This window comes from Eleginops maclovinus, chromosome 1 (genome assembly GCF_036324505.1).
Source record: "Eleginops maclovinus isolate JMC-PN-2008 ecotype Puerto Natales chromosome 1, JC_Emac_rtc_rv5, whole genome shotgun sequence".
Taxonomy (NCBI): Eukaryota; Metazoa; Chordata; class Actinopteri; order Perciformes; family Eleginopidae; genus Eleginops; species Eleginops maclovinus.
The window spans coordinates 18,570,819-18,597,577 of NC_086349.1; the positions used below are offsets into that span (position 1 = coordinate 18,570,819).

Genomic DNA, 26,759 nt, shown 5'->3' on the forward strand with positions numbered 1-26,759 from the left:
TAAGGTTGAAATACGCAGAGCATTTTTGTATTTTGTGTGTGACTGAACTTAAAAAATAACCTCTTCAAAGATATGACCCATTTTAAGATCTGACTCGTTTCCTTTTCGCGTTACTCCTGTGAGACAGAGTTGAGGGCAAAAATAACTCAGTAATGGCGCCTTTTTGAAACACGTCACATTCATTTAATTCACTGCTATGTTACGCCATCTTGTGATGAGTAAACAAATGTCAATGCTCGTCCATCTTGCATGCCCTAAGTTTTTGGAAAATATTAAAAAGTCTTAGTATAGTATGTAAAAAAGAGAAGAAAATTGTAATATATAAAACAATAATATTAATAAGGCACATTAAAGTATTTATATTATGTCTATGTTTCCCTTTACCTGAGACCTGTAAAAAATAAGCCCTATAATGAAGAAAGTCATATCATAGTAAGTTGAAAAAAGTCATAGTGTGCTTAATTGGAAATATCAAGTCAAAAAAGTCATAGTAAAATGTGTTGTACATTTCATGGAAAAGGTCATAGTATGGTTTGTACTACACTTTTTGACTTCTGTGATTTCCTTTTGTGTTCGCATGTACGACAAAAGATAACACCATAAGTAGTTGTAGAAGACAGTGTTGGATTTGTATTTTTATGGATCATCATATTTGTGAAGTAATAGAGATAAACATTTAATTAATAGTAGCCTACCTGTAACACACTATTGATGATGTTACTTTTAATTACTTATAGAAAAGATAGACTCATTTACATGTTCATCCTACGTCAAATGCATTGACTAAACATGGTAGATACATGTGATGTCAGGCAGCAGAATCATCTGTTGTCACTATGTTGTTGAGTTGAAGTTGTGAATCATAGTCTCGAGGAACATCAAAAAACAGCTGATCATCAAAACAGAAGACATCCGATGGGGGTACAAGGTATGGCAGCTTCAAGACGAAGCCTGCGAGGATGCATCCCAGCGTTGACATTCATACATTGGAGAACACAGCTGCGACCTGGAAGAGAGCCTGTTCCCGGCGGTCCTCCCCAACACTGGGGATCAGCATCTGGAGCTCTTGCAGCTTAGGGTCTCCCTCTACTGGTGCTCTGTAGGTAAAGATCTCATACAAACTGGGGCCATACATCGTCTCATAAGCCATCAGCATAGCACATATCCCTGCAGCACAGGATATAAGTCCTGTCAGGCCTTGCAAATTATGTATTCCACACTGATCCTGGATCCTGAAGCGCCGTGCCAGGAAGGGGCTCAAGTATTTGTAGCCCAGCATGCATGCAGTGCGGCCCATCATACCCAGAGCATATGCAACTGCAGGAGTTATCATCATATAAACAGACGCTCCAACTGTCACGCCTCCAGCAAGGGTCACATTCTGAATGTCGGAAATGGTAATCTTACCATTTTTGTTCAGCATGGTAGAGAGAGCGAAGGCTGTGAGTGTGGAGGCACACAGGCCAATGAAGGTGTGGAGGATGGCTCTATGTTGGTCGTCCCCTTTCAGGGTCAGTGCTGAGTTGAACGAGGGCCAAAAAACCCAGAGGAACAGAGTCCCCATCACAGACAGGATATCAGCCTGATAGCTGGTGTTCTCCTTTGCATGACCTTCCTTCAGGCGAGGCCAGTACAGTACAAAAGTGACTCCCAGGCCGAAATAACATGCAAATAGGTGAATAAGAATATATCCTTCTGCATCATTTATCTTTATATACTTGAGCACAGCCCATTCTGTGACTGCAAACACGGGCACCTCAATCAGAGCCATGACCAGCAGCTGCAACGGGCTCGTCTTCCCCAGCACTGCCCCGAAAGATATCAGCACCACAGCACAGGCAAACTCTGCATTAATGATGTTAATCACTCCAAGGTGGATCTTACCCTCATGGCTGAACTGAAAGTAGCCCTGCACCAGAATGGCCCACTGGATGGAAAATGCAGCAGTAAGAAAGTTATAAACTATCCCACCAAAGCCATAGAGTCAAAAAAAATGCCAGCAGGCACCCAAAGCCGAGAAATATCATAACCTGTATGTCTGTAAAAATAGGATAGTCCTTGTATACAGCATTCTCCTTAGGGTTAGTACTGTTAGTCTGAAATATGGCATCAGCATGCTCATCGTAGGTGACAAAGGCAGCATACAAGGACAGTATGGTCACCTGTGTAACAAAAACAAACACAGGTAATCTTATTCGAAGGCTGGTTGACTGTTCCCTCATTCTGAAATCTTTTGTAGGAAATGACAGTCAGTGTTTTTTTTCAGCCTGAGCCTATCTATGTTTAACTAAGACAGGTCAAAGGCATAACTAACTATCTCTCAGACAAAAATTGCTTTCACAGAGAAACACCGCTGCATGGACTTTGGATATAAGACATGGAACAGTTCTGTCAGATGTTTTTTTGTTTGTTGATTTTTACAACACAATAAAGCATGCCTTTGTATAATGCATTAACAATAGCTTGCCCTAATAAAACTGTAAGCGCCTGCCATGAGATTACGTTTTTATCAAATAGAGAGATAGATATCAATGCATTAACCAAAAACGTGTCTTTTAGAAATATTCTTATAATAAGATATGCATTGCATTATATACGACATGAAAATCCAAAGAAAACTAGTTTGGTCTTGTTAATGAGGTGTTGCAGGTCGCCGGTTGGATACAATATTTCTGAATGCAAATAAGAGTGGGCTAAAAAGATGGGACTGTGCAAACAACTGTACACTTAGCAACACATTGTCATGCCGGTGAAATTGTTGTTTAAGAGCTTTCTTTAAAATAGTAGCACTGGAACTCAACTCTGCAACTGATTTCTTCTCCGAAAAGTTTAAAATACATTGTAAAACTCCTCAATCCAAGCCTCCAGCTATTACTTTTCATGTAGCGCTACCATCAGGTCAAACATGTTTCTTGTTGTAGCTGTTAATTAATGACTAAACGCCTGTACAGATTCTTGCATTTCCAGCATGCTCTGCTGTTCATTGTGTTCATTAACACATGTAAGCATGCTCCTACTAAAGTAAGATGTAAATGCCTCAAAGAGTTGATGTAGTCTTGTTTCCTGTGAGTTTAGGACAACAGGAATGTGGTCTACTCGCTGACATAACAATATATAACTGATGCAGCCTTAGCAAGAACAGTTTAATTTGCACATTATCTGCTTTGCTTTTCTAGTGTCATCACACATTCTGAGAAAGAGGAGGCATGCAATCAACATTTGCAACATTACAAACCATAATTGCTAATAAAATACAATTGATCTAAAAGGAGACACAATAAGAGAGGAATATGACTGACACTTGAACTGTCACCATTGTATTAAAATGATTTTAATTAACTTCATTTTTGCTGACTATAAAATGGTTTATTCAAACCATTATGTGTTTACGATTGCATAATACATGGTACAACATAACACAAAGTTAATCATTTCAAAAGACAATACAAACTCCCTTTATAATATCTATAAACCTGTGTTTACACACATTACACGTTATCTCTAGACCTAAAATCACACATATATTTACAAGTATCCCTTCTTCACTCTGTCTTGCTGTTAAGTTAGGCTACATACACTGTCTTCACTCAAACCCACTATGTATCAGGTCCCCACACAAACACACACACACACACACACACACACACACACACACACACACACACACACACACACACACACACACACACACACACACACACACACACACACATTCTGTTTAAGGAGGTTGGAAAATGGGGACTTCTGCACACCAGTGACTGATCCACCTGTAGAGCTCCACCATCTTTTTATGAATCAGTATCGTCTTTATAGTTCTGCACCCACATTTTTCAGAGTCATGAGGGAAACACTGATATTAACCAAAAAAAGGGCATATCAATGTGTGTGGCTACGTGAGGTTTTATGCACACTTGCTCTTCCCTTACTGCTCATATCCTTTATAACCTTTGCAGAATCAGTGTATTTTAACAAGTGTGAATATCGATGACAAAACAGCACGTATTAATGCATGTCCAAAAATAACTAAATGCACACAAAAACAGACTAAATATCAATTGTATAAAGACTCGAACACACAAAAACAAAACATCTGAGAGGTACTGTGCCGGATAATCTAAGTGCATAAAACATCCTAAAACTATTTTATATAAACTTTCTGAGATTCCTCATTCAAAAGTATTTTTGGGCGTCTGCATTTTATGTTTGCCTTGACAACATCACAGCTTATTACTTCTTATGTTCAAATAGTGTGCAATAGTATAGCAGCAAATAAGGATTTTAAGTAGTTCAATAATGTGGGAAATGTTTTTGCTGAGAGTTAGTTCAGATGTTTGATACGTCATGTCTAGCACCCAGTTGGATACCTTAGCATAAAGAATGAAACAAGCTAAGCCAAGCGTCTCCTCGCACTGGTTGACATCGATCTTGTGTCACGATCTGCAAGATATTCAAATAGCAAGGCAGTGCACTCAGCAACTGCATAAAATACTATATATCATTTATAATATATTTCTGAATAAATGTTTTTAAACGTTTTTCTTTCTGAACAACAAAATTAAAAAAATTAATTCTCTAAGATTTAAATGTATGCTGTATTTCTATGCTTATCTATCTAACACATATTTAAGTGGATCCTTTAACCTTCAACATAATATTTGACACTATTATAATATATTTCAAACACGTGTAGAGCCAGGTCTAAATCTTTCTAAGATTTCCAATAAAATCACCACTAAAAATGAAGACTAAAATATTTAGGTATTTCTTTTTAACTGTGAGACTTAACTTCAAAACTGGTATCAAACATATTTCCATTATACACTTTGAACAAAGGTTAGTTCAAACAATTGGTAAGTATATTTCATCCAGGTAGTTTGTTTTGGGGATTTTGTACATATTAACATATAGATCCTACAGATCTGCTTTTTAATACTCCTATTAATAAATATGAAAGTATCTTGTATTAATACTTCCAGTTCCAACCATACATTGAAAGACAAAAACAGACAAGGACAGACATAAATGAATAAATACATAAATATATAATAATAAATACATCAATAAATAACAGTAAAAGAAAAAAAAAACTCTTCTCTTTAACAAATGACCAAGAATGAAAGCAACAGGAGAGAAAGTTGAAGTAAATGTCAGAAAAGGGAAAGAAAACCTTCCATTTTCGGCGAATAAATACATCTTTTGGAGTCTTTTTGAGTCAGAACTTAATATAAACTCATCTGCTGTTATCAGATAAAAAGTTGAGTACAAACAGTTCCAGTTTATAAGCAAGTGATGCTAGCTTGTTTCACTCGAAAATAGTTGGCAACACTAAGCTGGGAATTTTCAGCTATACTCTTTGAATCAAACAAGTGTACACTAACTAGCTTTTCAAGATTACCAACCCTTGCATTAAATGAAGAGATGATGAGATATATGAGGGTGTGGGAGTCATTTCCTGAAACAATAGCGGGAGGGGACAGAGTCCAGAGAAGGTGTGCGTGCCCTTAAAAGACCTTAAAGTCATTCAAGAGTAAATGGTGATAACCTCCCGTCCACCTCCACGCACAAGTAAGACCCGATTGAGACCTTCGGTGAGCACTTCGAGGAACTCCATGTCTGAGAAACAATCGCAATTAAGGAAAGTTACTTTATTACATGAAAACAAAATACATTTCTAGCTGGAAAAACATGCAAAATGTTTTAAAAAAAGCTCTCAATTGATAGTATACTATACATACTGAATGTCTGTTTTTATTGTTGCAGTTTTTCTTTGCTTTTATTACCTACATCTTTTTCAATCTATTCTGTATTGCACGTGAAGGTTAAGCATTGTCAATGCCTTCAGTTGTCTTACATTGATTATGTTGTGTTTTGAGTTTTTATACTTCCTTGCTGCAAAAGTCTGAACTGAAATGAACTGAGCAAACACATATGTATACAGTATGTTGAATGCATGATGAAGGATACAGTTTTCATTGCCGACTCGGTTCTTTGGTGGTCCAGGCATGTTGAGCAGGACGAGTTTTGCCTCCTTTGACTTCTTCATGATGACCTCATTGAGCCGCATTGCCGTGTGCATGCGCCTCACGTCAACCTGGCTCCTGATGGCAGAACAAAAAAGGCCACATTAGGTTTACAAATCATTCTGTCAGCTGCTCAGCTCACACAATATGCATCCCTACAAAATGTCAATACTTACAAGTTCTCCCATTCCCTGCAGCAGCATGTGAGGAGGAAAATATTTACAGTGAATTTACAGGAGGACAAGTTGCACAGGTGCAGACACAGGAAGCTTCATTTGTTAGTGGTTCATGTTTTTTTCTGTTCGTTACTTAACAGGAACACAATCTCCTTTAAACTTGGTACATGGGTCAATATACACAAATATATATCAGACAGAGTGAAAGTGAGAAGTCACTCACGGCTTCATGTTGAAGAGGTCTTTTGCAACCTCCTGATTTCCTTCTGAAGGGCTCCTCCCCTTCTCTGCCCCCTTGTTGTCAGTCCAGATTGTGGGGCCTCCTGCAGGCGCAGTCGGAGACGTGGGGCTTGTGGGGCTGGCTGGTGTTGAGGGGTTCTTACTGTGGATTAGCTGCACCTGTTTTGGGTTGGAGACAGCCACAGACTGAGAGACGGACACCGTGACGCGACAGTGAAAGAGAGAAAGGAGACATCTGTCAGTGTAGGAGAAAGTCAGTGGCCGTAAGGAAGTCATAGAATAAACACTAGTCGACCCAAGCCGGAGCACAGAGAGACACCAGATGTGCAGGGAACGAGGTAAACGGTTACTGTAAATAAACAGGTTATACCACCCAAACGTTACCTGATCTTCTGTTTGTTCTGCAACGCTGGCTCCTTCATCAGCGCTGGGCTGCGAGCGCAATGCTGATGGGTTTTTGCGCCGAATGGAACCACGGGATATATCCGTAATGCTCTGGATCTTTAGTTATCAAACAAAGTAAGAAAATGGACATGGTTCAAATTGGAATTTCTTTCTGGAATTTCTTCTCTCTTACCTCCTGCCAATGAAAACAAGCCAGACACCAATACCATATTATGAATGACTTTCCTGCCCGTGATACTTGCAGCGCACAGACTGATTATGACAATACAATGATATTAATAAATGAAATAATAATTGTATTAATGGTTGTTTCCCTTTGTATAACGAACAAACGTTTCTGATTTACCTCTCTCTCCTTCTCATTCTTGGTCAAATGCATCTGTTTGAGGATCTGTGAGCGTTGTTCCATTACCAATGTCTTCTCATAGGTGTAGGCCGAGATGTCACCGTCATGCTTTGAAGCAGAAATACATTTTTCATTTATCATACAGTTTTACTCAAGCAGTAACCATATTTTTGAAAGTAAGTTTGCTTCCATGCAGGCCAGGCCCTGACCAATGTTCCGCCCTAGGCAAGATTTTAGTTTGGCCCAGGTTAAGAGAAAGATGTATGCTTAAGGACACCACTAGAGGGCGCCCCCCACCAGTTCGGCGGCGCTTAGTTAGCCTGTGCACAGGGCCGGCCCTGCTTCCATGGATAAAAAACAGGTTTATCTCACAACACAGAGTGCTTTTCAACAAAGTTTCCTAAACAATTACTTTATTTTCTAGCAGGGTTGATGTGTGAACTCAAGTGTCAGACAAGTCTCTCACCATCTCCACCACTTCCACCACAGCATCGATGCGCAGGTGATAGAGGAAGGTGATGAGGTCTTTCTTCATCTGAATACTATTGTCATCCATCTGAGCCACAGTGAAAATGCGCATCTTGCACTTCCTCCACACCTAAGGGACAAAACAGGAACATTCACAGCTGATGAACAATGTTATCAGTGTAATTGCGTTGACTAATTTGTCAATTATAATAAACCCTCTTCCAAAGAAAAGGTCAATTATATTTCCTAGTTTCCCACCTTATGCTGTCTCAGCAGGAAGGGCAGGAGCATCAACATGCCTCCGTCATGGACAATCCACCACACATCTATGTGGCCTTCAGTGAAGCGCTCTCCATTGGACGGGTAGCTGGCGATATTCTTAGGAACCAACAAAGCCATACTGGCAACAGTTGTCTCTCTAACCACCTCTGCAGAGGGACACATAATAATGAATAGGTTACTTGAATTTACCTCCCCTTGTTTAGGTCACTCCATTAGACAGGAAGGGACAACATTTTGTAAAACCAATAATATTTATCTGGGTTCGTTAATTGCATATGAATAAATAAACATCTATAAGGTCATAAAACACCATCACCTTGTCTATATGCATGGGATAAGGATCACATCTTAAGACACATATTATTGGTGAATTCAGACTTACCAATAAAGTTCCTGAACTGCTCGTGGCATTCTGGCTGTTTCCAGTTTCGGGGCCAGCTGACCATCACCGTGTTGTGCTTCAGACCTCCCAATCCACCAACTTGAATCAGATGGGACGTCCCATCTCTCAGATTGGAGGAGATGACCACCTGAGAGAAACCCTTCACCTTCTCCGTCTCCATCAACTTACGCAGTGACTACAAACACACAAAGAGTGGGAGACAGCTGTTGGTGTCTATGAAAATCTTTAAGTAATTGATTGATATTAATGCTTTTATCACACACCTGATCTGCCCTCTGGGCCTCAGTGAAGTTGTTGAGGAAGGTTCCCTGAACTGAAGTGCCAACAATGGTCAGACCCTTTCCTGCTTTTAGCTGATTTGTCAGAGAGAGCAGACGAGGCTGCTCTATGTTCTGCTCAGCATCCACGCTAACCAGGACCAGGATCTGAGGCCTAAAAAAACAAAGCATCAAGTAATTGACTCATCTCTGTGAAGATAATGATGATCATACTAAATGTGAAGCTCATTTGGCCTTCACTTCAACATACTACAACTTCAGAACTATTTAAGATTTGGAGCAGGTGCTCTACCCTCTTAAGACTATCGTTTGGGCATTGTTCACTTAATTCTTGTACTTTCCCTACTCAATTTCTGTGTGTGCACACGGCCCTACAGTCTCATTGCAGTTAACATCTGCTTATTAGAATGAACTGTTCTGCACTTAAAATTTAAGAGCAAAACGGAAATCGTAAGAAAACAGGTGCAAACAATTTTGTGGCTTAAGAACACATCGTAAATCTGACGAAGACGTTTAAACACTGAAGATATGTGGTCTGACCTCCAGTTCTTGGTGTGTGGCGGTCCTTCCTCCAGCCTCATGAGGGCGAAGCGTGCAGCACTGAGAGAGATGCCACGTATCCCATCACCCCACTCCTTCTCCGCTCTGTGACACAGCACATTTAAAGGTTGGCACATGCTATCGTGGTGTATATGTGCTTAGTAGCATTTATGGAAAATACAAATAACACCAATCCACTGGTGATTTCTTACCCGCAGAACTCAATGTATTTGTAGATGCAGGTGGCGATGCCCATAGCAACCATGGCGTAATACCAGGAACAGATGAACATAAGCGACAGGCACAAGCTCATTCCCAAGAAAGACAGAGCCCTGCAGGAGACAGGACAGCACAGGCTTGGTCTATTGAGAAATTCTACCAACTTCACATGTGATGCTGGAAGACAGTAATAACCACGACTTCTTCAATAAAAGCTTTGGCACTTCTTTATTCAGACATCTCTTTAGTATGACAAGACTGATGTGCACTGCAGTGGATAATGTGTTTATCTTTCAAGGGGCTGTTACTGAGATTTTTTTTCCAGCTAGAATTGATGTCAACTACAGAAAAGCAAATTGAATGATCCAATGGCGCAGTTCTGTTTTGAGCAAGGTTTTTCTGACATAATTCCTGAAACACAAACTCACCAGTGGTAGAATTTAAAGCGCGGCCTCCAGTTTGGGGTCCTTAGCAAAGTCTGCAGGGCACAGGCAAGGTTGACAAACATGTAGCACATCAAGAAGAACCTTAAAAAATGAGACAAAATGAGAGACAGACAGACAGAGAGAGAGAGAGAGAGAAAGAGAGAGAGAGAGAGACAGAAATATGCAGACAATTTAGACGGACAGGCAAGCAAGAGAATTGAGGGATACTAACTATAGCAGGCGTGCAAAGCAATACACATACAGTGTGTGTGAGTGTGTGTGAGGTTGTGTGTACTTACATAGAGAGTATTGGTGCCACTGCGTCCAGGGAGGCGATGAGGATGCCGATCTCACAGATGCTACCTGTTAGCAGCAGGGCCCAGGTGGGCTCCCCGTTGGCCTTGCCGTGCCCAAACACCTGCAGATCACATTTATTAACACTTTCCTGGAGAGTTATTGCTATATACATTAAGAGATTATAATAAAGCTTTAATGTAGTAAACATGTTTCTTATGCAGACCCAAGCTATAGACAAACACATTTTATACTTTTATAATAAAGATTGCATTTTAATGCTACGTGTGTACACACTCTGAGAAATGGAATTATGCCGTCCCGAGAGATAGCCTGCAGGAGGCGTGGAGCTCCAGTGAGACTCTGGAGTCCCGCTCCACATGTGGAAAAGAAGGAGCCAAACACAATAACCCAGGGAGACGGCCATGCCAGAGTCCCAATCACCAGGTTACCATTGACCCCTTCACCAAACCTGTGGAGAGAGGAGAAAGACACAATAGGCAGAAACTGCCATAAATAACACACATTTAGAAAAACGACACATCAGCTTTATCTTCCACAGTTTACCTCTATTCCAGAGTGTCCTATGGTATATTAACAAATATATCCTCATTTGTTAGGTAAAATAAACCCTTCATTACTACAAAATGAGCGGGTCCTCTTCCAAAGAGTTTACTTTTTCTACAGTAACCACAAATGGAGAATCCAAACTCTGGATCAAGAGAAATTATTTTACGCTTTTATGTTACCTGAAGGTCTCTGTTGTTTTTCTACAGGGTTGAAAAGGGAGGGTAGAGTGGAGGGGGATGACTGAAGGCCACTAAATCCTGCAACACTCACAATCCCCTGAGATTTCCCATTCTCTACAAAATGTTTACTTTATGTATCTTCGCTTAGAAAGCCTATACTCATTTAATAACTATGCCTAAGACACAAATTATTAGTATATTTGGATAACCTTCCCCTTTCTTCTGAACATGTCATGCGCTCTTTCCACATAGAAAACCTTTATCTTTCTTTACCTGAGCTTTTCCGTATCTCATCCTCCCAAAACAACACTGGAACAATAGGGCCCCTTCCTCTCTTAAATCTACTTTAACGTGTTGTAGATTAAGTGGGGGGAAGTTCCCCCTTGACACAACAGTGAACTGCCTAAATGGATCTGGAACTGGATGCCATAAATCTCTGGTTTAAAGGTTATCTGGTGGTTGAGTGTGAACAGTACCAGAAGAGAGAGAGAGAGAGGATTTACCCTCACCTAATCCGCTGTCCACTTACTGTAACACTGCATTTCATAAAATAATATAGTAAGATACGAGGTACTTTATTGATCCTACATTGGGAAAAATGTTTTGTTGCAGCAGCATAAAACAAAACAAGGAATTGCACATAATTACAAACAAATAGTAGAAATAAACAATTCTCAAATATAAACAGCATTAGAGAGTAAAAAATATATACAGTTGACCGTGAATATGAAGAATGTATCTCACAGATCTGTCTTAAGAAATGTCTCACAGACTAGTATTCCCAACAGGGGATCATAAAAGGACACAGCTTCAACAGGGGAAAGCTTTGTGTTTACAACTGAAGGCCAGGTAATATATGCTCATCATAAACTACTTAATAAAAGTTCAACCTCACAGGAGACAACACCAAAACATCTCTGCAGATGAGATCAGTAGGGTGGGGAATTGAAATGTGTATTCAAGGTTTCAAGCGCCTCTGACCGATCCAAATGGTTGCCCTTGGAATGTGAAATCACTCGAAAGAGACTTGAGTGATTTAGCACGATTCTTTCTTTTTTTGTTTCCTTGACAGTTTAAAAAAACGTACACAAGGATGAAGAAAGTTAGATAGTGGGAAATGTTATTGAATTTTTTTTTATAATCTCGTAAGGAAGGTTTCATCTGGATAAAGTTGGGAGAGAAGAAAGCTCGGCTGTGGAGGATGGAGGCAGGAGCGCACCTAACATTCCAAAGTGACCGGCACTGCAAAAAGGATGGTTCAAGGCTGTTCCATCTCTTGATCTGGAAGTTATATTCCTTGATCCGCTCGTTTTTCTTTACCTTATCTTGATCCCGTTTTGTCTGACAGCCTTTGCCTAACGCAGACTTCTCCCTAATTCTGTTGAGATTTTTCCTTTTTGAGAAACAAGTTACTCGCGCACAAGGGGTTCAATCTGATCCACTGAGTCTGGGTTCTGCAGAACTTGATAAAGACTTTGCCGATGTGACTGCCTGTCCCTGTGTTCCGCTCTTTGAGAACTGAAGAGCAGCCTTCTGTCGCTGTGCTCTGGATCCGCCAAACCACAGTCAAATAACCTTTAGGCCCTGCTACATTGGGCCTTAAGCAATCGATTCCAGTACTGAGAGAGAACTGGCCAGACCGGCCACTACATGGAAGAAGTAATCAGTCCCGACCGGACATGTCTTTCACTCCGAACCATCCAGCCTCCTCTGTGCCACTGCCGCTGACCATCAGTCCAAGGTTTGTAGTGTCTGTATTCTGTGTTGGTGTATAGCTGGGTTCTGAAATAGGAATAGGGATTCCTCAAATGTTCTGCTGTCAAGAACCATCCTATTTAATCCATTTCCATATCACTGCCAAATATCTCATTTGCTTTGTATTTTGCTGTGTTGCTTGCCATTCATTGTGCATTATTATCCTTTTTCATTTGAATTATCGTGTGTTTGATTATTAACTGCATATTTTTGAAATGAATAAATTCTTAATTTATAAAGAACTGGTTTATGTGCTTTTGTGTGATTTAAGTGAGAAGAGTCTCTATTCACTTAGTAACCTCTCTAATTCAGGTATCGAGATTTCTTTAACTAGTTGTGCTATTGTGTTTCATACTTAGTTGCAAGTGGTGCGCCTGTATTAATCCTTGTTAATTGTCTTAAATCGTATAGTTAAAGCACATGGTCGAGTCATTCACGCTACACTACATTGGTATGCAGCCTCTCATTGACCATGTTCTTCCATCCACTACCAGACATGTGATTACAAGGCATGGCTCATTGGCATACTGGCGTTCTTCCAAGGGTTCCTTATTGAAATATTTATTGCTTAAGCTCTGAAGGATCCTTCCTAATTCCCACAAACATTAAATAACATCAACAAGTTATTAAGTCCCTATATTTAAATGTTTCCGCATGGACTTCGTAGCAGACTGGTTACAAGATTTCACGCATAACAACACCATGCCGGGTTTGATTCCCCACTATTTTCAGATAACAGCAAAAAATAATATTAACAAAAACCTTAAGACACGTTTCAACATCGTGTATTATCTGTTCCCGGTTCAGTCTTCCCAATGTTTAAAAGTGATTTTTATTGATCCTCAGTGCTCTCCTTTCTCCTTAATCCCTCAAAGCTTCCAGATTTAGTTTTCTCTCTGCTATTTCTTCCCTCCTAAGTTAAATGATTGGAAGTGTCAACTGTAAAGAAAGCATTATCTCAATATTTGTCTTACTGTTTACAGCAAAATATTCTCCAATATACCGGATAACTTATTCCCTACTGTCCCCAGATTTCTTTTTAATCACCCTTCCATGTGTTGTACCTGATTGAGTCACAGCACTTTCTCTAGTATATTCACTTTGCCTGTCTTATTGTTCAGCCTACTCTTGCCTGTTTGTACTGTAGTGCTCTCTGCCACTAAAACAATTGCTGGTCAACTAACACTGAAACTAAATGATACGGGTTTAATCGACAGATCTCTTAAACTGACCTGAGATTTATGCATAAGCACCACTTCAAATATCGTGTTAGCCAGAGATTTCGTTGTACGTTTAATAAAAGAAGTCCTACATCATTTGCTGGATTTAATTGTGTTATTTTCACTAGTTTGAATTATTTCTCATTATTTGTTACTTTACATTTCTTATCCCACCATGGAACTGCATTGCTCTTTACTGTTTTCACTTTTAGGAAAAGACCCTCATGCAGCTGACCTAATCCCTTTATATGGAAATAATTTAATTATTTTAAAAATGTTATATGTCGATATTACAATCTCTCTGACTCCGGTATCTATTACTTTCTTTCTGAAACGTCTCCCCATCAGTCTTCTCAAATATCCATGACCCTCCCCTGCCCTTCCGTGGTAAGCGATGCAGAAATGTTGACTTAACGTAACACTGGGTAATGTTCGCTCCCTATGGTTCCTTGTTGATAAACATTCCAATCACACATTGATACCATATTGTTGGAAACTACCGTGAGATAAAGCACAGATGCCTTTCTGATCCTGAAATCTATCCAATAATCATGTTTTCTCCCGAACCCCCATGGTATGTAACATGCAGTAAAATCCTGAAATCACAAATGTATTTATATTTTGCTTCTCTATTTCCTCTAGTTCCACACTTCCAGTACTTCATATAATCAATCTAGTAACTTTTAATGAGTCCCCTGTTTTCAAAACTGGACACACTCCAGCATCTTTTACTCGAATACACATTATGTCTTCCCCCTCTTAGATCACCTAACACATGCTGATTCTTGACTGTATGTTGATCTCATCCCTTTCTCCTCCCATTCCAACAGTTTTATGCATTCCAACAGTTTCCAAACATTTCTTTGTTCTTCTGCAGCACATTGCGTTATTGTCCTTCTCAACCCTTTAAGCTGCAAAATATGCTGCACCTCCACCTCTCATGTCAACATTTCAAAGTCCCACAAGGCAACACTCTGTTTACCTCCACATTTATAACATTCCCTCTCCACATTTCCCATATTCATCATCCCCACCATGAGTGGCAGTCAAAACACTCTTTAGGCTTTGGTATGTCTAAATCCTTCATATAACTGGTATTGGCGGGTTTTGCTCCCTGTATGAAAGTGCTGATGTTATCTCAGATGAAGGCATTGATTTCACCCTTGACCTTTCAAATCCCAGAGGTGAAATAGGGTTGTTCGGGGAATTGTGCCACTGCATTAGTTCATCCTTCCTTTCGGTTATTCTCCTCACACTCTCCTTTTCACTCTCCGTCACTAATGCATCTATTCCCTCTTGCAACATCTGTCTCCCTCCTCTCATCACTAGTAGTTCCCCATTCCTCCCTGATCTCCAGTCTGTTGTTGTACCCCTCTGTCTCCCGCCCGGCCCTCCTGTCAGAGTAACAGTGTATGAATAACATCTTTCTGGGACTATCCTTCCAAAATGTTCCCCACCATTACCCAAACAACTCAAACTTTTAAGTCCAGATGTTCCTAAAGGTTTCAAAGTTTCAAGGTTTTTTTGATCATATGCACAGCATATACAACGTGCATATGAAAATCTTATATCCCATGCTCCTCCAACAACTCAACATACATGGTGCAAATAAGATAAATAAAATAGTGCAAAAAGAGAGAAGAATATTTACAATAACAACAATAGAGATTTAAGGATGTGAAATATATACATATGTGGAATACATTGAGAGTATTTAAACACTTTACACTGTTGAATGAGGAGGTATGGACAGATGCATATATTACGTATAAACAGATGTATATGGCAGATATGTATAATATATAGATATGTGTACTATAAACAGATGTGAGTAAGCTAAAACCAGCTTTTGTTCAATAAGTAACGTAGTACAGGAAGTCTTCGTCAACGATGATCGCTTCAGCTCTCTCTACCAAATATCAACAGTGGAAAAAAAACCTATAACAATATCATACATTTATACGAATTGACAGAGTTATACTCACTTGTCCCTTAGGACTACTCCTTCTATACAGGCACCAAACAGGATCACACTGGACATGTCTGGGAAAAAGCTGTTAAGAAGTGTATTTTTAACATTTTCTGTCAAAATATTATAATATTACGCAGAAGGTTATACAGTATAGAACACATCAATTAGCTCCTCACAATTTTCTCTTTTTTATCAACCGTTGCGCAGTGAAGGATACACACAATGGAGGTGGTGGTGATCGCTGCGATAGTGCCAATGGGGATGGACTTTTGAGCATCACGTAGGTCTCCGGAGCGGTTGGAGCCCGCCATGATACCTGTGAGTGGAGCCAGATGAAATACTCAGGAGGTTTTGCACCTGCATGCACAGTAAGCTTCTTTTTATTTCTCTCTAGTCTGTCCACTGATATATTTAAAGAAAAATAATATGTCTTTTAATCTGCAATATGCTCCACTATGCTCTTTAACCATCTGCCTAAATTGTCTGCCTGCTGTTTGATGCTATGCAGGCAGCGAACATGAGTCTTACGAGGTTTTCCAGCTTGCTGTCACATCTAGAAACATGACTAAAGTCGATCCAAAACAACAAAGTCTTAGACTGCCAAAAAAACAAAGAGTTATCATGATAACACTATCATGTTACATTTGAACCGATTATTATATTTAAATATTGATAAGAGCAGCTTTAAAGATAGATTTCATACGGACAGCCCCTCCTCTTCTCCCTTCAGATGTCTCTGCAGTGGGCCTTTCTGCTGCTAACCTGTGACAGATGGGAAGTATATCCCGACCAGCAGGGTGAAGAAGCTGGTAATGTCAGCCAGGACGTAACGGTTGGAGCCGGCTGGAGGACTGTCTGGATCTTCTTCTGATACAATCCCACGCTTCTCCAGGAACATCCCTTTTTCCAGGTAGTTACCAAACAGGTTTTCTGAAAGACAGAGGAGCATTTAAATGAGCAGGTGAGGTGGATTCATCCTCAGATTGACGATTAAGAGAGGGTGTTATTGAAAATCTCAAGATTCATAAATTAAGGCTAATTAAGGCTTGAGCTACAGTGTAGTTTTGGCAATGACAATCTTAAATCCCAGACTCCTTACTTAATGCAATACAAATATGTGATAAAACCATAAAATAGTGAAAGAAAAAAAATAGTGCAGGAGAACGTTGCAATTGACCAAGTAAATGCAGAAATGAGTAAACTATACACATGTAAAATAGAAAAATATGAACAAAAACAGAATATGAAATTAAATAATGCACAGAGGAATTATATACTGCTTATTGTAATATAAAATAAACATATGAGCTGTAAAAGGATGTAAGCTATAGACATATGAATGTGAAGGCACAAAGCTCATCTCTTACCTGCCAGGATGCCACTGGTGACCCCTGGGATGCCCTGTATCTCTGTCACGTTGTTGTTGTTAAAGTATTCGTCACACGTGGCATTGAGGCTGTCAGAATCACAGAAGGTCCTCCACAGTTTGGTGGTGACAGTTTCATTGTCTATATCTATCACTTTTGCACAGATGTCATATCCTTTAGACATGACAGTTCGATTTCCCAGGAGGCAAACGCTGTAAAGTAAGTCGGCATATCATTGTCATAAACTCGGATCAACGGCATAGACTTAGACCAGGGAACAAACAAGTGACTTACGGGAAGACAGGAGGGTCAATGGCGGTCTTGATGACACCGGCATAAACAGCCACAATTGAGAGGATGACACAAGCCAGAAAGACGAGTGCTAGCTTGTTCACATATTTGACCCCCACAAACACTACTAGTGACATGAAGCTCAGCACGATGGTGCCGTACACCCGCATGTTGTTGAGGAGAGCCTCCTCTGCCTCCGGCCCCTCCAGGCCCTCAATTTTAAAGATGGCTGCCTGAGGAATTATATAAATCTGGAAAAATGGAAAAAGTAGAGACAAAGGACGATAATTAACCAGGGTGCATTGGTCATGATGCCTAAACTAGGAGTGCTTTTATACAATTTGATCTACACATCAATTCAAGCTGTAAATGAGAAATAAAACCAAACAACTCCCCCAGGCCAAGTGTACCCACAATGCACTGCTTTCATGTCTACGCATTCAGGCACCGAGAAATACTTTTCTCCTTCTGTGCCCTTTTATTTCCTCTCTTATTTTATCATTGCATTTCCCAAAGATTTTCATCTTTCTGCAGTTTGCTAGCCCTCCTCTGTCTTTGCTAGCCCTCCTCTGTCGACAAGAGACGTACATAGATAATCATCAGCAGAGGCTTTTAATATGAGCGGAAGGCTGTGCACCATATTTGTCCGACATATGTTGGAAATTAGTGAGATACTTCACATGCTGCACACTGTATATTTGAATAGAATACTTTCACAGTCAATATATTTCCTCTGTGTGGTTACAAAAGCTTTCTATGCAACATATAGTGTGAAAAAACAGGAAAAGGAAAAGACGATGTAGAGGATAAACATAAAGAGTGTTGCTGGCACCTTTAAGCAGAAATAGCTGCCTGATGAATAGCATTAAGCCATAAACAGTCAGCTTAATTAGCTGACCATAACATGTCCCTTTGAAAATCAAAAGCTGCAATAAAGATTTAAATAAACAACTTTCTTCATGTTCGTTATTTGCAAACAAAAAGATACACAAAGATTATATTTTTAACTTGTCTTTTACATCTGTAGTGACTGTACAGTCAAAGTATTGTTTTAGGTAATATATGCATAACACACAGACTGAAAGTCCTCATGTGCTTTCAGGGAGAAGTGGGTAATGAATAACTGCAACCCTTATTTTGATTACAATTTATATATGTTGTCAAGTGAGAAAGTGTGCTTATTATAATAGGAAAGTAAGAGAAGAAATATTTAATTAGTCGGTCGACAGAATATCAACCGGCAAACACTTTGATGTCGATATAATTGGTTATGCCCTTTTTTAGTTTTAAAGTAAAAGCCTGTCAAAACAAGATGCAGAACAACAAGCATGTTAGATATTTGATAATTAAAGCCACTTACCAGCAGAATTTCAATACAGCCAAGAATGTACATGGCACCTGCAAAAGTGGTGCCTAAGTAGAAGCAGATCCCGACAGCTCCTCCAAACTCAGGCCCCAAAGAGCGAGAAATCATGTAATATGAACCTCCAGCTGCGAGTCACAAACACACAAAAGAGTCAGAGCACTGATCTGTCACACACGAATAATACTTCTCAGATATCCACTTACCTGGTACGACTCCGTTTGTTGCAATGGCACTCATGGAGATGGCTGTGAGCATCGTCTGGATTAGGCAGCACACAACAGAGGAGGGTTAGGGGACTGAGGTGTTGAATTTTTCATCAAAGGGAGAACTACGTGGATGGGTATATTGATGAAGAGTATTAACGAGCAACAACATTCAATAAAGGCTTTGGTTGATTGCAGGTAAACAGATTGAAATGCAAACGATGCTTAAACCCATTGAAAGAAATGCAATCCCTTGGTTATTGTCTGAGATAATTCAGCTTTTATCATTTTCAATTAGCTAATTTTGTAGCAATCCAAAAGGGGTTTGTTGTCCCTGAACTCCAACTCCAGCTTCTCAAGTTGTAAACGATGAACATGCACCATCACTACACCATCGCCCTCCAAATATTACCCTGTTAACATCTATCATTCAATATTAAATTGCATATAGCCTATTAAAACATTTCTACACTGTGTTTTGGATTTTATTCATCAGCTTTAAGGCATGTTGGGGTTAGCTCCGGGCTAGTTGGTTGTTGACGGAGCATCGAATGACAGAATCCAACAGAAGAAGGCTGATGGTGGGGTGTTAGTGGATTTATTGGCAGATCGCCTCATGCCAGGATTTACTGTGTCACCTTCAACATCTGCAATGCCATTTATTTTTATTTTACTGCTTTTATTTTCATTCTAACAGCCTGTAGTGTAATCACATATTACCCAAATTGTTTATGTGTGTGCCTAAGAACCACTTTGGATGTATATAATATGTTGTTTACAGATCTATTTAACTAACTTAAATATATTGTAATCTAAGATCTAATCTTTTTTCTGAGAAGAGCTCATGTTAGGAAACTCACTGTGGAGCAACACATGAAGACAATTATAAAGGAGCCAAAGACGCCTCCAACCCCGACCATCCAGGTCATCCGCAGGAAGAGGATCACCCCAAAAATGTTCTGGATACACGGCAAGTACACGCCCATCAGAGTACCCAGCTGTGGGGCCTGAGAAACACAAACGTGAAAGTGATCATGAAATAGTTCCTCTGTTTTTGTTTTCAGTCTCATCTTACTTTCCATGAAAGCTGAAGTGTGTCTGCCTTAATATCTTGTATGTTGTTGCAGTCTTTTAATATATCAAACACAGAAAGATCAACATCTTGTTAAGACAGAGAAGAGAAAGACGACTTATATACCTAAAAGAAACATCTCTACAGAGAAGTTAAAGATAAATGTTCATTTTCTTCCTTCATAAGATTTTCTTCTACAAATTCAAACATTTAGTGTGCAAATGAAACATCTATACACATGAGAGTCACATTTCTCACACTCTCAAGGTTGGTCTACTGCCCTCATTTGTGTAATATTAATATGTTTTACCCTTAAATTATATATTGCCCAACTACTGTATGTCTGCAAAACAATTTGAAAATCGAACTATCATTAAAGTTGCAGTGTACCGAATAGAGCAGAAGATAATTCATCAGATGACGCCTTTACCTTTTCACATGTAAAGTGTTTTTGGGTGTTTCAAATTCTGCAGGGAGCTCTGTGTGTGTGTGATGATAAAAAGGTGAAAGATAAACGAACAGATCAAAGGTACTGCTTGTTATGTTGTCCACAGGGGAAAAGCCAGGAAGAGAGAGCTTGAGTTGCTCTTGACAGCCGGCGCTGCAGGACTCTTCCGGTGTCTCAGCAGTACCCTCTTCATATTATGTTCAACCTAGTCACCTCTGTCCATCTTTTCTTTCAGCCTTTATTTCTCAAATGAGTGCAAAAGCGCACTCTTTAAAAGTAAAGAAAGGGGTTTATTCTTCTCAAACACGAAGAGATGTTAATCTTTAAGAGAAGAGCAAGACACATCCTCTCCTGTCATCCTTTATTAGGTCTATTTAACATTTAAATTACAATTAGAATCTCAAAATATAATCAATGTTTTTAAGACACTATGATGAATATGTATGTACCAATAAGTCTGTGTCCCTGTCTATTAAAACAACCAAAACAAAGTACTTTGAAAAGACTGCAAAATGTCAAGATTTATACATTCACTTTATCGTTTGCATGCCATGCCTGAAAAAAACCAGATTGTCCTCACACAGATACAGTTGCCCTCCTGTGATCGAGTTAGAAGTGGGGCTAACTTTATCCAGGATCATATAAAGATTGCTTTACTATGGACTCACTTTAAAAAAAAAAGTGTATTCTAGTTTAGTCTATTATATTATTCCCTTAAATTGAAATGTCAGCCCAGTCTCCCAAAAAAGGACAAACAAACACAAGACTTTTATGTCATTAACCACTTAACCTGGGAGAACACATGTTTCCTTTTGAAATATAATTCCTATACCTTGATAGGTTTTTTAGTCGGACGAGCCCCCTCCTCGTTGTTCTCTGCCTCTTCATGCTCTTTGCTGCCCGTGGGCAGGTTTGAATAGTTGGCAAGACTGCTGAGCAGAGAGGAGACCATTGGACTGGTATCCATCTCCTCCTGCAAAACACACACACACACACACACACACACACACACACCCCACACACACACACACACACACACACACACACACACACACACACACACACACACACACACACACACACACACACACACACACACACACACACACACACACACACACACACACACACACACACACACACACACACACACAGAAACTAGTCATATTAGCTGTGACAATGTGAAAATATGTTTTGGATTTGGTTGTGAAAACTCTCCTCACCTCAAACAGAGCCATAGTCTTGCCGTCATACTGCTGGCTCTTATCCACATTGCTGGCTGCGCTGCTGTTGATGAAAGGACTGCTTTCTTTGGGGAGTCCATCGCCTGAAACACAGAAACAACATCCAGTATAGTTAGAGCCGATTCATCATTACTCACAGCTGGTTTGATGCTGGAACTAAGAGATTTACAAAAACATGTAAAAACAGAACTCCAAAACCAAAGAGTGCAGGTGTTGAGCTAAAAAGGAGATAACCAGAAAAAGATGATAACATAGTAGAGCTAAGATTACTCAATGTTTGAATCCGTGTGTGAAAAGTCAAATGAAGGCACTGGGACTGGAATGGTAAAAATTGATGTTTGATTAAGTCACAATGTCAGCCCCCAGTTCCTTAGCCTATATTCTTATTATTCAACACCTCAGTTGCTGAATTTGACACGGACTTGCTTGCTTTATGGAGGGAATGTCCTGCTCATCCCTTTCAATACAGTGGTCATAGATGAAATAGATACCCTGCTTCCCCCTTTTACAGGGAAACTATTACCCCTGATTTAGGTCCTTTTTAAGGCAGCCATATCAGTTTTCATGTCACCCTCCTTTTATAGGATTAAACCTGCACTGTGAACCCTTCTCTTTAATCCAAGTCCAAGGCATCGAAGATTCTCACCCTTATGACCTCTCATTACACGACATCTCTTTGCCTCCTTCCTCTTCATCTACCTCTTAAGCAGCGGGTGTGAAAACAATAACGCATAAGAATCCTGTACCTCCTGAACAACAATATACAAATGAATGTTTCACAAAGGTACATTATTTTGGTCCGACACAGCTTTTAAAAGCATGAGGGGAACATCCTGCAGCTCCTGGTTGGTGAATGCCACACAATCAAGTCATCTCTTTCAATTCCCCAAGCTGCAGCAGTATTATAAACTAATCTTTAAAGCAAAGGGGAGTCAAATGCCAGCCAAACTGCTCTCACGCAGCACATAATCCTTTGAACGATGGACATAAAGATGTGCTGCCTGTCAAATTGATCGTTTCAATATTTCGTTGTTTTTTTTTTGTTGCTGCATGAAGGATTAGAGCTTTTGTCAGCTCTCTATCAACACCTGAACACAACACATAAAAACATCCAAACCCCATATCACACATGCTCTGTCACTAGTAACACATATCATCCCTTGAAGGGTTTTAGAGACTTATGTGACTCTGATGATGACCTCTACATCTACTCCAGAGTTGCAGAAACAAACCACCTGAGTATTATTTAATCCACCATCATTTTAAATCTGCAATGGAAGCTCATTTCAGTTATTCACTAAGAGTTAAATCAGCTTTCAAAATCATGTTTCACCAGAGGCCTTTGTGAGTGTGTGTTTGTGATGAGGTCATAATCAGTCGATGTATAAGTACTGTCTGCGTTGTTACATAAAGGGTAAAGTATGAATTCTTCAAATTCCAGCTGTCCTGTTGTATAGTGGTGCATGTGTTTGGCTGAACGGTCAATGACATTTATATTATGTAATAAAAGGGGAGATGTTTTGAGGTGTCATTACAAAAAAACATAAAAACCTATTTCAAATATGAGGTTCAGTTTTAATTGCTTCCTAAATGTTGCTGCTGCTTGATATTTCACAGTTTACTCACACGTTATCCACAGCAGATGAGGCAGATTAGCTGAACCAAACAGTCTGGATCTAATCTCTGTTTTCTGCCTCTTGACTGCTAAAAATATGGTCATCTCACACAAAGCTGCATCTCCCATTTCTGTCATGCTACGGTGGTGATCCTACACAGGAAAGACGGACATTTTTTCAAACCATAAAATGAGTCTGCATTTTCTAGATGGTGATCGTCTGGAAAAAATATGTGGTTTTTTTTTTAATAACCAAGTCTTTTAGTCTGGTAGAGTTGCCTCTGGGGGCTGTATTACATGAAGAAGAAAATACTTGTTGTCTTCATTGTTGACTGTTACAAGCAGAAGTGCTCGGGCTGAGAATTTAAGCCTCTAGTTTTGAAGTAGCTTTTAAGAGGCTATAAGATGCAGTTTGGCCTGAGGTGATTGACAAAATAACCCAAATGAAGTACTTTTCCTCTGTCTGTTGCACCTTAGAAAACCTTCAGTCTTTGTGAGCCTGTTGAAATACAGCACATCTGACGATATCAAAGCACAGACAACCATTACCCTTTGATTACAAAACAAGGAAAAATCGTAGATAAAAGATTATCAAAAGTGACCCACGCAGATAAACTCTTATTGCTGAAGATAAGTAAGAGGTTTATATCGGGTGTGAACAGCACTTAAGGATATCTCTTTAGTTGTAAAAGCTTTTGTTATCTGAAGGTATCCAAGAAAATGTCATGCCACCCAAATATTGCCACAGAAACGAGAACTACAGACCTAAATGTAAATTATAATCAGCAGATGAAAAAGCTCAATAAAGCACCAGGAAATCTGGGAGGTTATTTGGGGTGACGGGTTACTGCAGTGCTAAGAATGTGAAGTATACTGTGGACTTTGTCCTGAATGTGTGGGTCAACTCAGAACAAAACATCCCATTTAGCCGCTGTTCATTGTATCCAGGGCAAAGAACTGCCCCAGGATGAGCTCTTTTCTAATGCTTTTTCTGTATGCATGCACTAAAACAAATGTCTAAACTACCTCTAAGATACAAAATTGTATTAACTTCCAGGTGTAACTTCTAGTGTATACAGGATGGATGGTTTTATTATCTTATTTCAGAAATGAAAATGACCTAAAAATTGCATTTTCTTTATGTTTTTTTTTTACACATTTAATGTAATTTCCCCTCTTATAGTATTCCTCATATTCAAATGTTTGGATTAAAGTCCAATTACATACATAAGTTTAGACTGTAAGCAAATATGTTTAGCCTCAACTGGTTCTATCAATTTTAACTGTTTCTAAGTCTAAGGCAGGTATTCATTTACGTATATATCCAAACATCAATCTCTTAAAGGGGAGCTATAAGTCTCTACAAAAGATCATTATGGTTATGGCAATCCATCAAATAGTTTTTGGCTGCCCAAGGTAAATGAAAAGCGCAACACTATAGTTGAATTACAGATATTATTCGTCCTACACATAATATATTTGTACCTACATTTCTGATTTTAAGGTTCCGTGGATAAATGATTTATTTACCACTAATGGATGACCTTCTTCTACATCCCTGTTTTATCCTCAGGATAGACAGCCATGACCTATTGATAAGAAGTGATCAGCTCAAAACAAGAACATCACTGCAGAATTACAAGGTCTGAAATTGTTTGTAATGATGCTGCCATGACCTGACTGCAGCATGCAGATGAACGCAGTGTAGATTTGTACCCTTGATGTGACATGGCTATTACAAAATGGACAGTTTATACCGGCTTTTAAAAGCTTAATAGGACGCAAGCTCAAGGGGATTATCCAGCAGCTGCTGGAGGCCACACAGGAAGGCCGAAATTAACTTCTGCATGTTTATAAAAATGCACCAATCAGCTGCACATACAGAAAACATCACATTACATCAACTGCACCCATACCTCGTTTATTTTCACCTCGCCTGCTGTAACCGAGGAATTAAAGCTAATTCCCTGAAGTCATTTGTTTAATTTAATTATATCTCCTGGCTGACACTGTCTTTTCCCTGTCAGTGGGCCTATGTTTGTGTCTCATGCAGTTTGTAGTCAGGGATGACACTGAATGTGATGCTTTCTGACAAAAATGTTCTCATCATCAAAACGTTGATGAGGACAGAACTATGTAAAGTTTTTCTGCCACAGGAGCATTATTATAGATATTATGTTATCACTTCGATCTACAGTCTGTGTTTGTGACGTAAATGTAATGAATATGATACAGAATAGTTGGCATGCACCCTTTGTGCAGACGTGTTTGTTAAAAGATTTATCCTACGCTGACTTTCGAGATTCCCTGAATTTTAATCTTACACGTCAGGTCAAATTGTTTTAATCAGTCTAATATTTCGCTGATTAATTAATACATGCAAAACTATGCCTCATTCACTTGACAAGGTAGTATCAACAATTTAATCACAGTTTGACAGGATTGCATGGATTAAAGGAGTCACAGTCTGCTGATACGCCAGCTGACAAGAACTCAGCTGAGAGTGTGAGGGTCATAAAGCCGTGATTGATTTATTTTCATTTGAAGTTACACACTGCCCGGCTCGCAAATGACCAGTGTAACTTTCTCCTTCACTTAAAGCACAACATTATATTCTCACACCCTCTCCAATATCCTTTAACAGTCAATAAATGTTTAAAAGTTATCTGGAGGTTAGTATGTTAATGATTCCTTTTGAATAACACATTTGGATCACACATCCATATTCCTCTTGGGATCAATTGTAATCACTTTTCTGAACTTTTCACCAGGTCAAACCTCAGATTTACAAATCATATTCTACAGACGTAAGAAGAATGCATAGTTGTGTAGAGATCATTGCAAATAATGACGTATATATTATAATTTCCTCAACACTGATTTCTTTGGAATTGTTGAATGTCTGAACTCTTTATAGTCAGACATCAGGCTACCTCCTCACATACAGCCTTGTTCTTCTAATGAATACATGCTTGCACTTATAGACGTGTCTTCTATTAAACCATTGTTTTCTACACATGCAAAACACATGTAAAAGTTAACAAACCCAACCATCAATCTTGATCAACAGAGCAGACTAGCAGTGATGCAGAAAAGGTCCCACTTCTTGTAGTAACTTGCACAAAGTTGAGTAGATATTCCCTTTAGTCTTTTTTTAAATTTTAAACAAAAAAAAACCGTCCACATCAGCTGTCTCAAATACCACGCTTGCATAAAGTCCTGATTTTAATATGATGACTGTTAATCATTTTAAAACAAACAGCAATCCGTTCCACAGACACGGACATTGGACCGTAAATTTGGACGCATCCGTCAACATGTCAACAGATATCATCATGGAGCGTCAAAACAAAGAACCGGC

General features: G+C 39.3%; 1 protein-coding gene and 1 pseudogene across 3 annotated transcripts in view; both read right to left on the reverse strand.

The window, feature by feature from the left end:
• Positions 1–808: 808 nt before the first annotated feature.
• Positions 809–2,222, reverse strand: LOC134872610 (ammonium transporter Rh type B-like; annotated as a pseudogene).
• Positions 2,223–4,753: 2,531 nt separating this feature from the next.
• The window catches only part of LOC134870998 (solute carrier family 12 member 5-like), a 31,198-nt gene continuing 9,192 nt past the window's right edge, over positions 4,754–26,759 (reverse strand). The window contains exons 2-26 of one of the 3 annotated variants that reach the window (XM_063893592.1): positions 21,763–21,866; positions 21,372–21,512; positions 19,880–20,026; positions 19,020–19,074; positions 18,811–18,941; positions 17,454–17,701; positions 17,160–17,371; positions 16,555–16,722; positions 16,010–16,108; positions 15,806–15,863; positions 10,394–10,568; positions 10,102–10,220; positions 9,806–9,904; positions 9,371–9,490; positions 9,159–9,263; positions 8,604–8,772; positions 8,320–8,515; positions 7,914–8,083; positions 7,654–7,785; positions 7,188–7,295; positions 6,821–6,937; positions 6,420–6,595; positions 6,197–6,211; positions 5,965–6,098; positions 4,754–5,613 (exon numbers count right to left, since the gene is read on the reverse strand). In XM_063893592.1, the coding sequence (XP_063749662.1) occupies positions 5,522–5,613; positions 5,965–6,098; positions 6,197–6,211; positions 6,420–6,595; positions 6,821–6,937; positions 7,188–7,295; positions 7,654–7,785; positions 7,914–8,083; positions 8,320–8,515; positions 8,604–8,772; positions 9,159–9,263; positions 9,371–9,490; positions 9,806–9,904; positions 10,102–10,220; positions 10,394–10,568; positions 15,806–15,863; positions 16,010–16,108; positions 16,555–16,722; positions 17,160–17,371; positions 17,454–17,701; positions 18,811–18,941; positions 19,020–19,074; positions 19,880–20,026; positions 21,372–21,512; positions 21,763–21,866 (3,290 nt within the window). In that variant the 3' untranslated portion in view covers positions 4,754–5,521. Of the gene's footprint in view, positions 5,614–5,964; positions 6,099–6,196; positions 6,212–6,419; positions 6,938–7,187; positions 7,296–7,653; positions 7,786–7,913; positions 8,084–8,319; positions 8,516–8,603; positions 8,773–9,158; positions 9,264–9,370; positions 9,491–9,805; positions 9,905–10,101; positions 10,221–10,393; positions 10,569–15,805; positions 15,864–16,009; positions 16,109–16,554; positions 16,723–17,159; positions 17,372–17,453; positions 17,702–18,810; positions 18,942–19,019; positions 19,075–19,879; positions 20,027–21,371; positions 21,513–21,762; positions 21,867–26,759 lie in introns of all 3 variants that reach the window. The other 2 variants (XM_063893584.1, XM_063893575.1) reach the window with 2 other exon arrangements.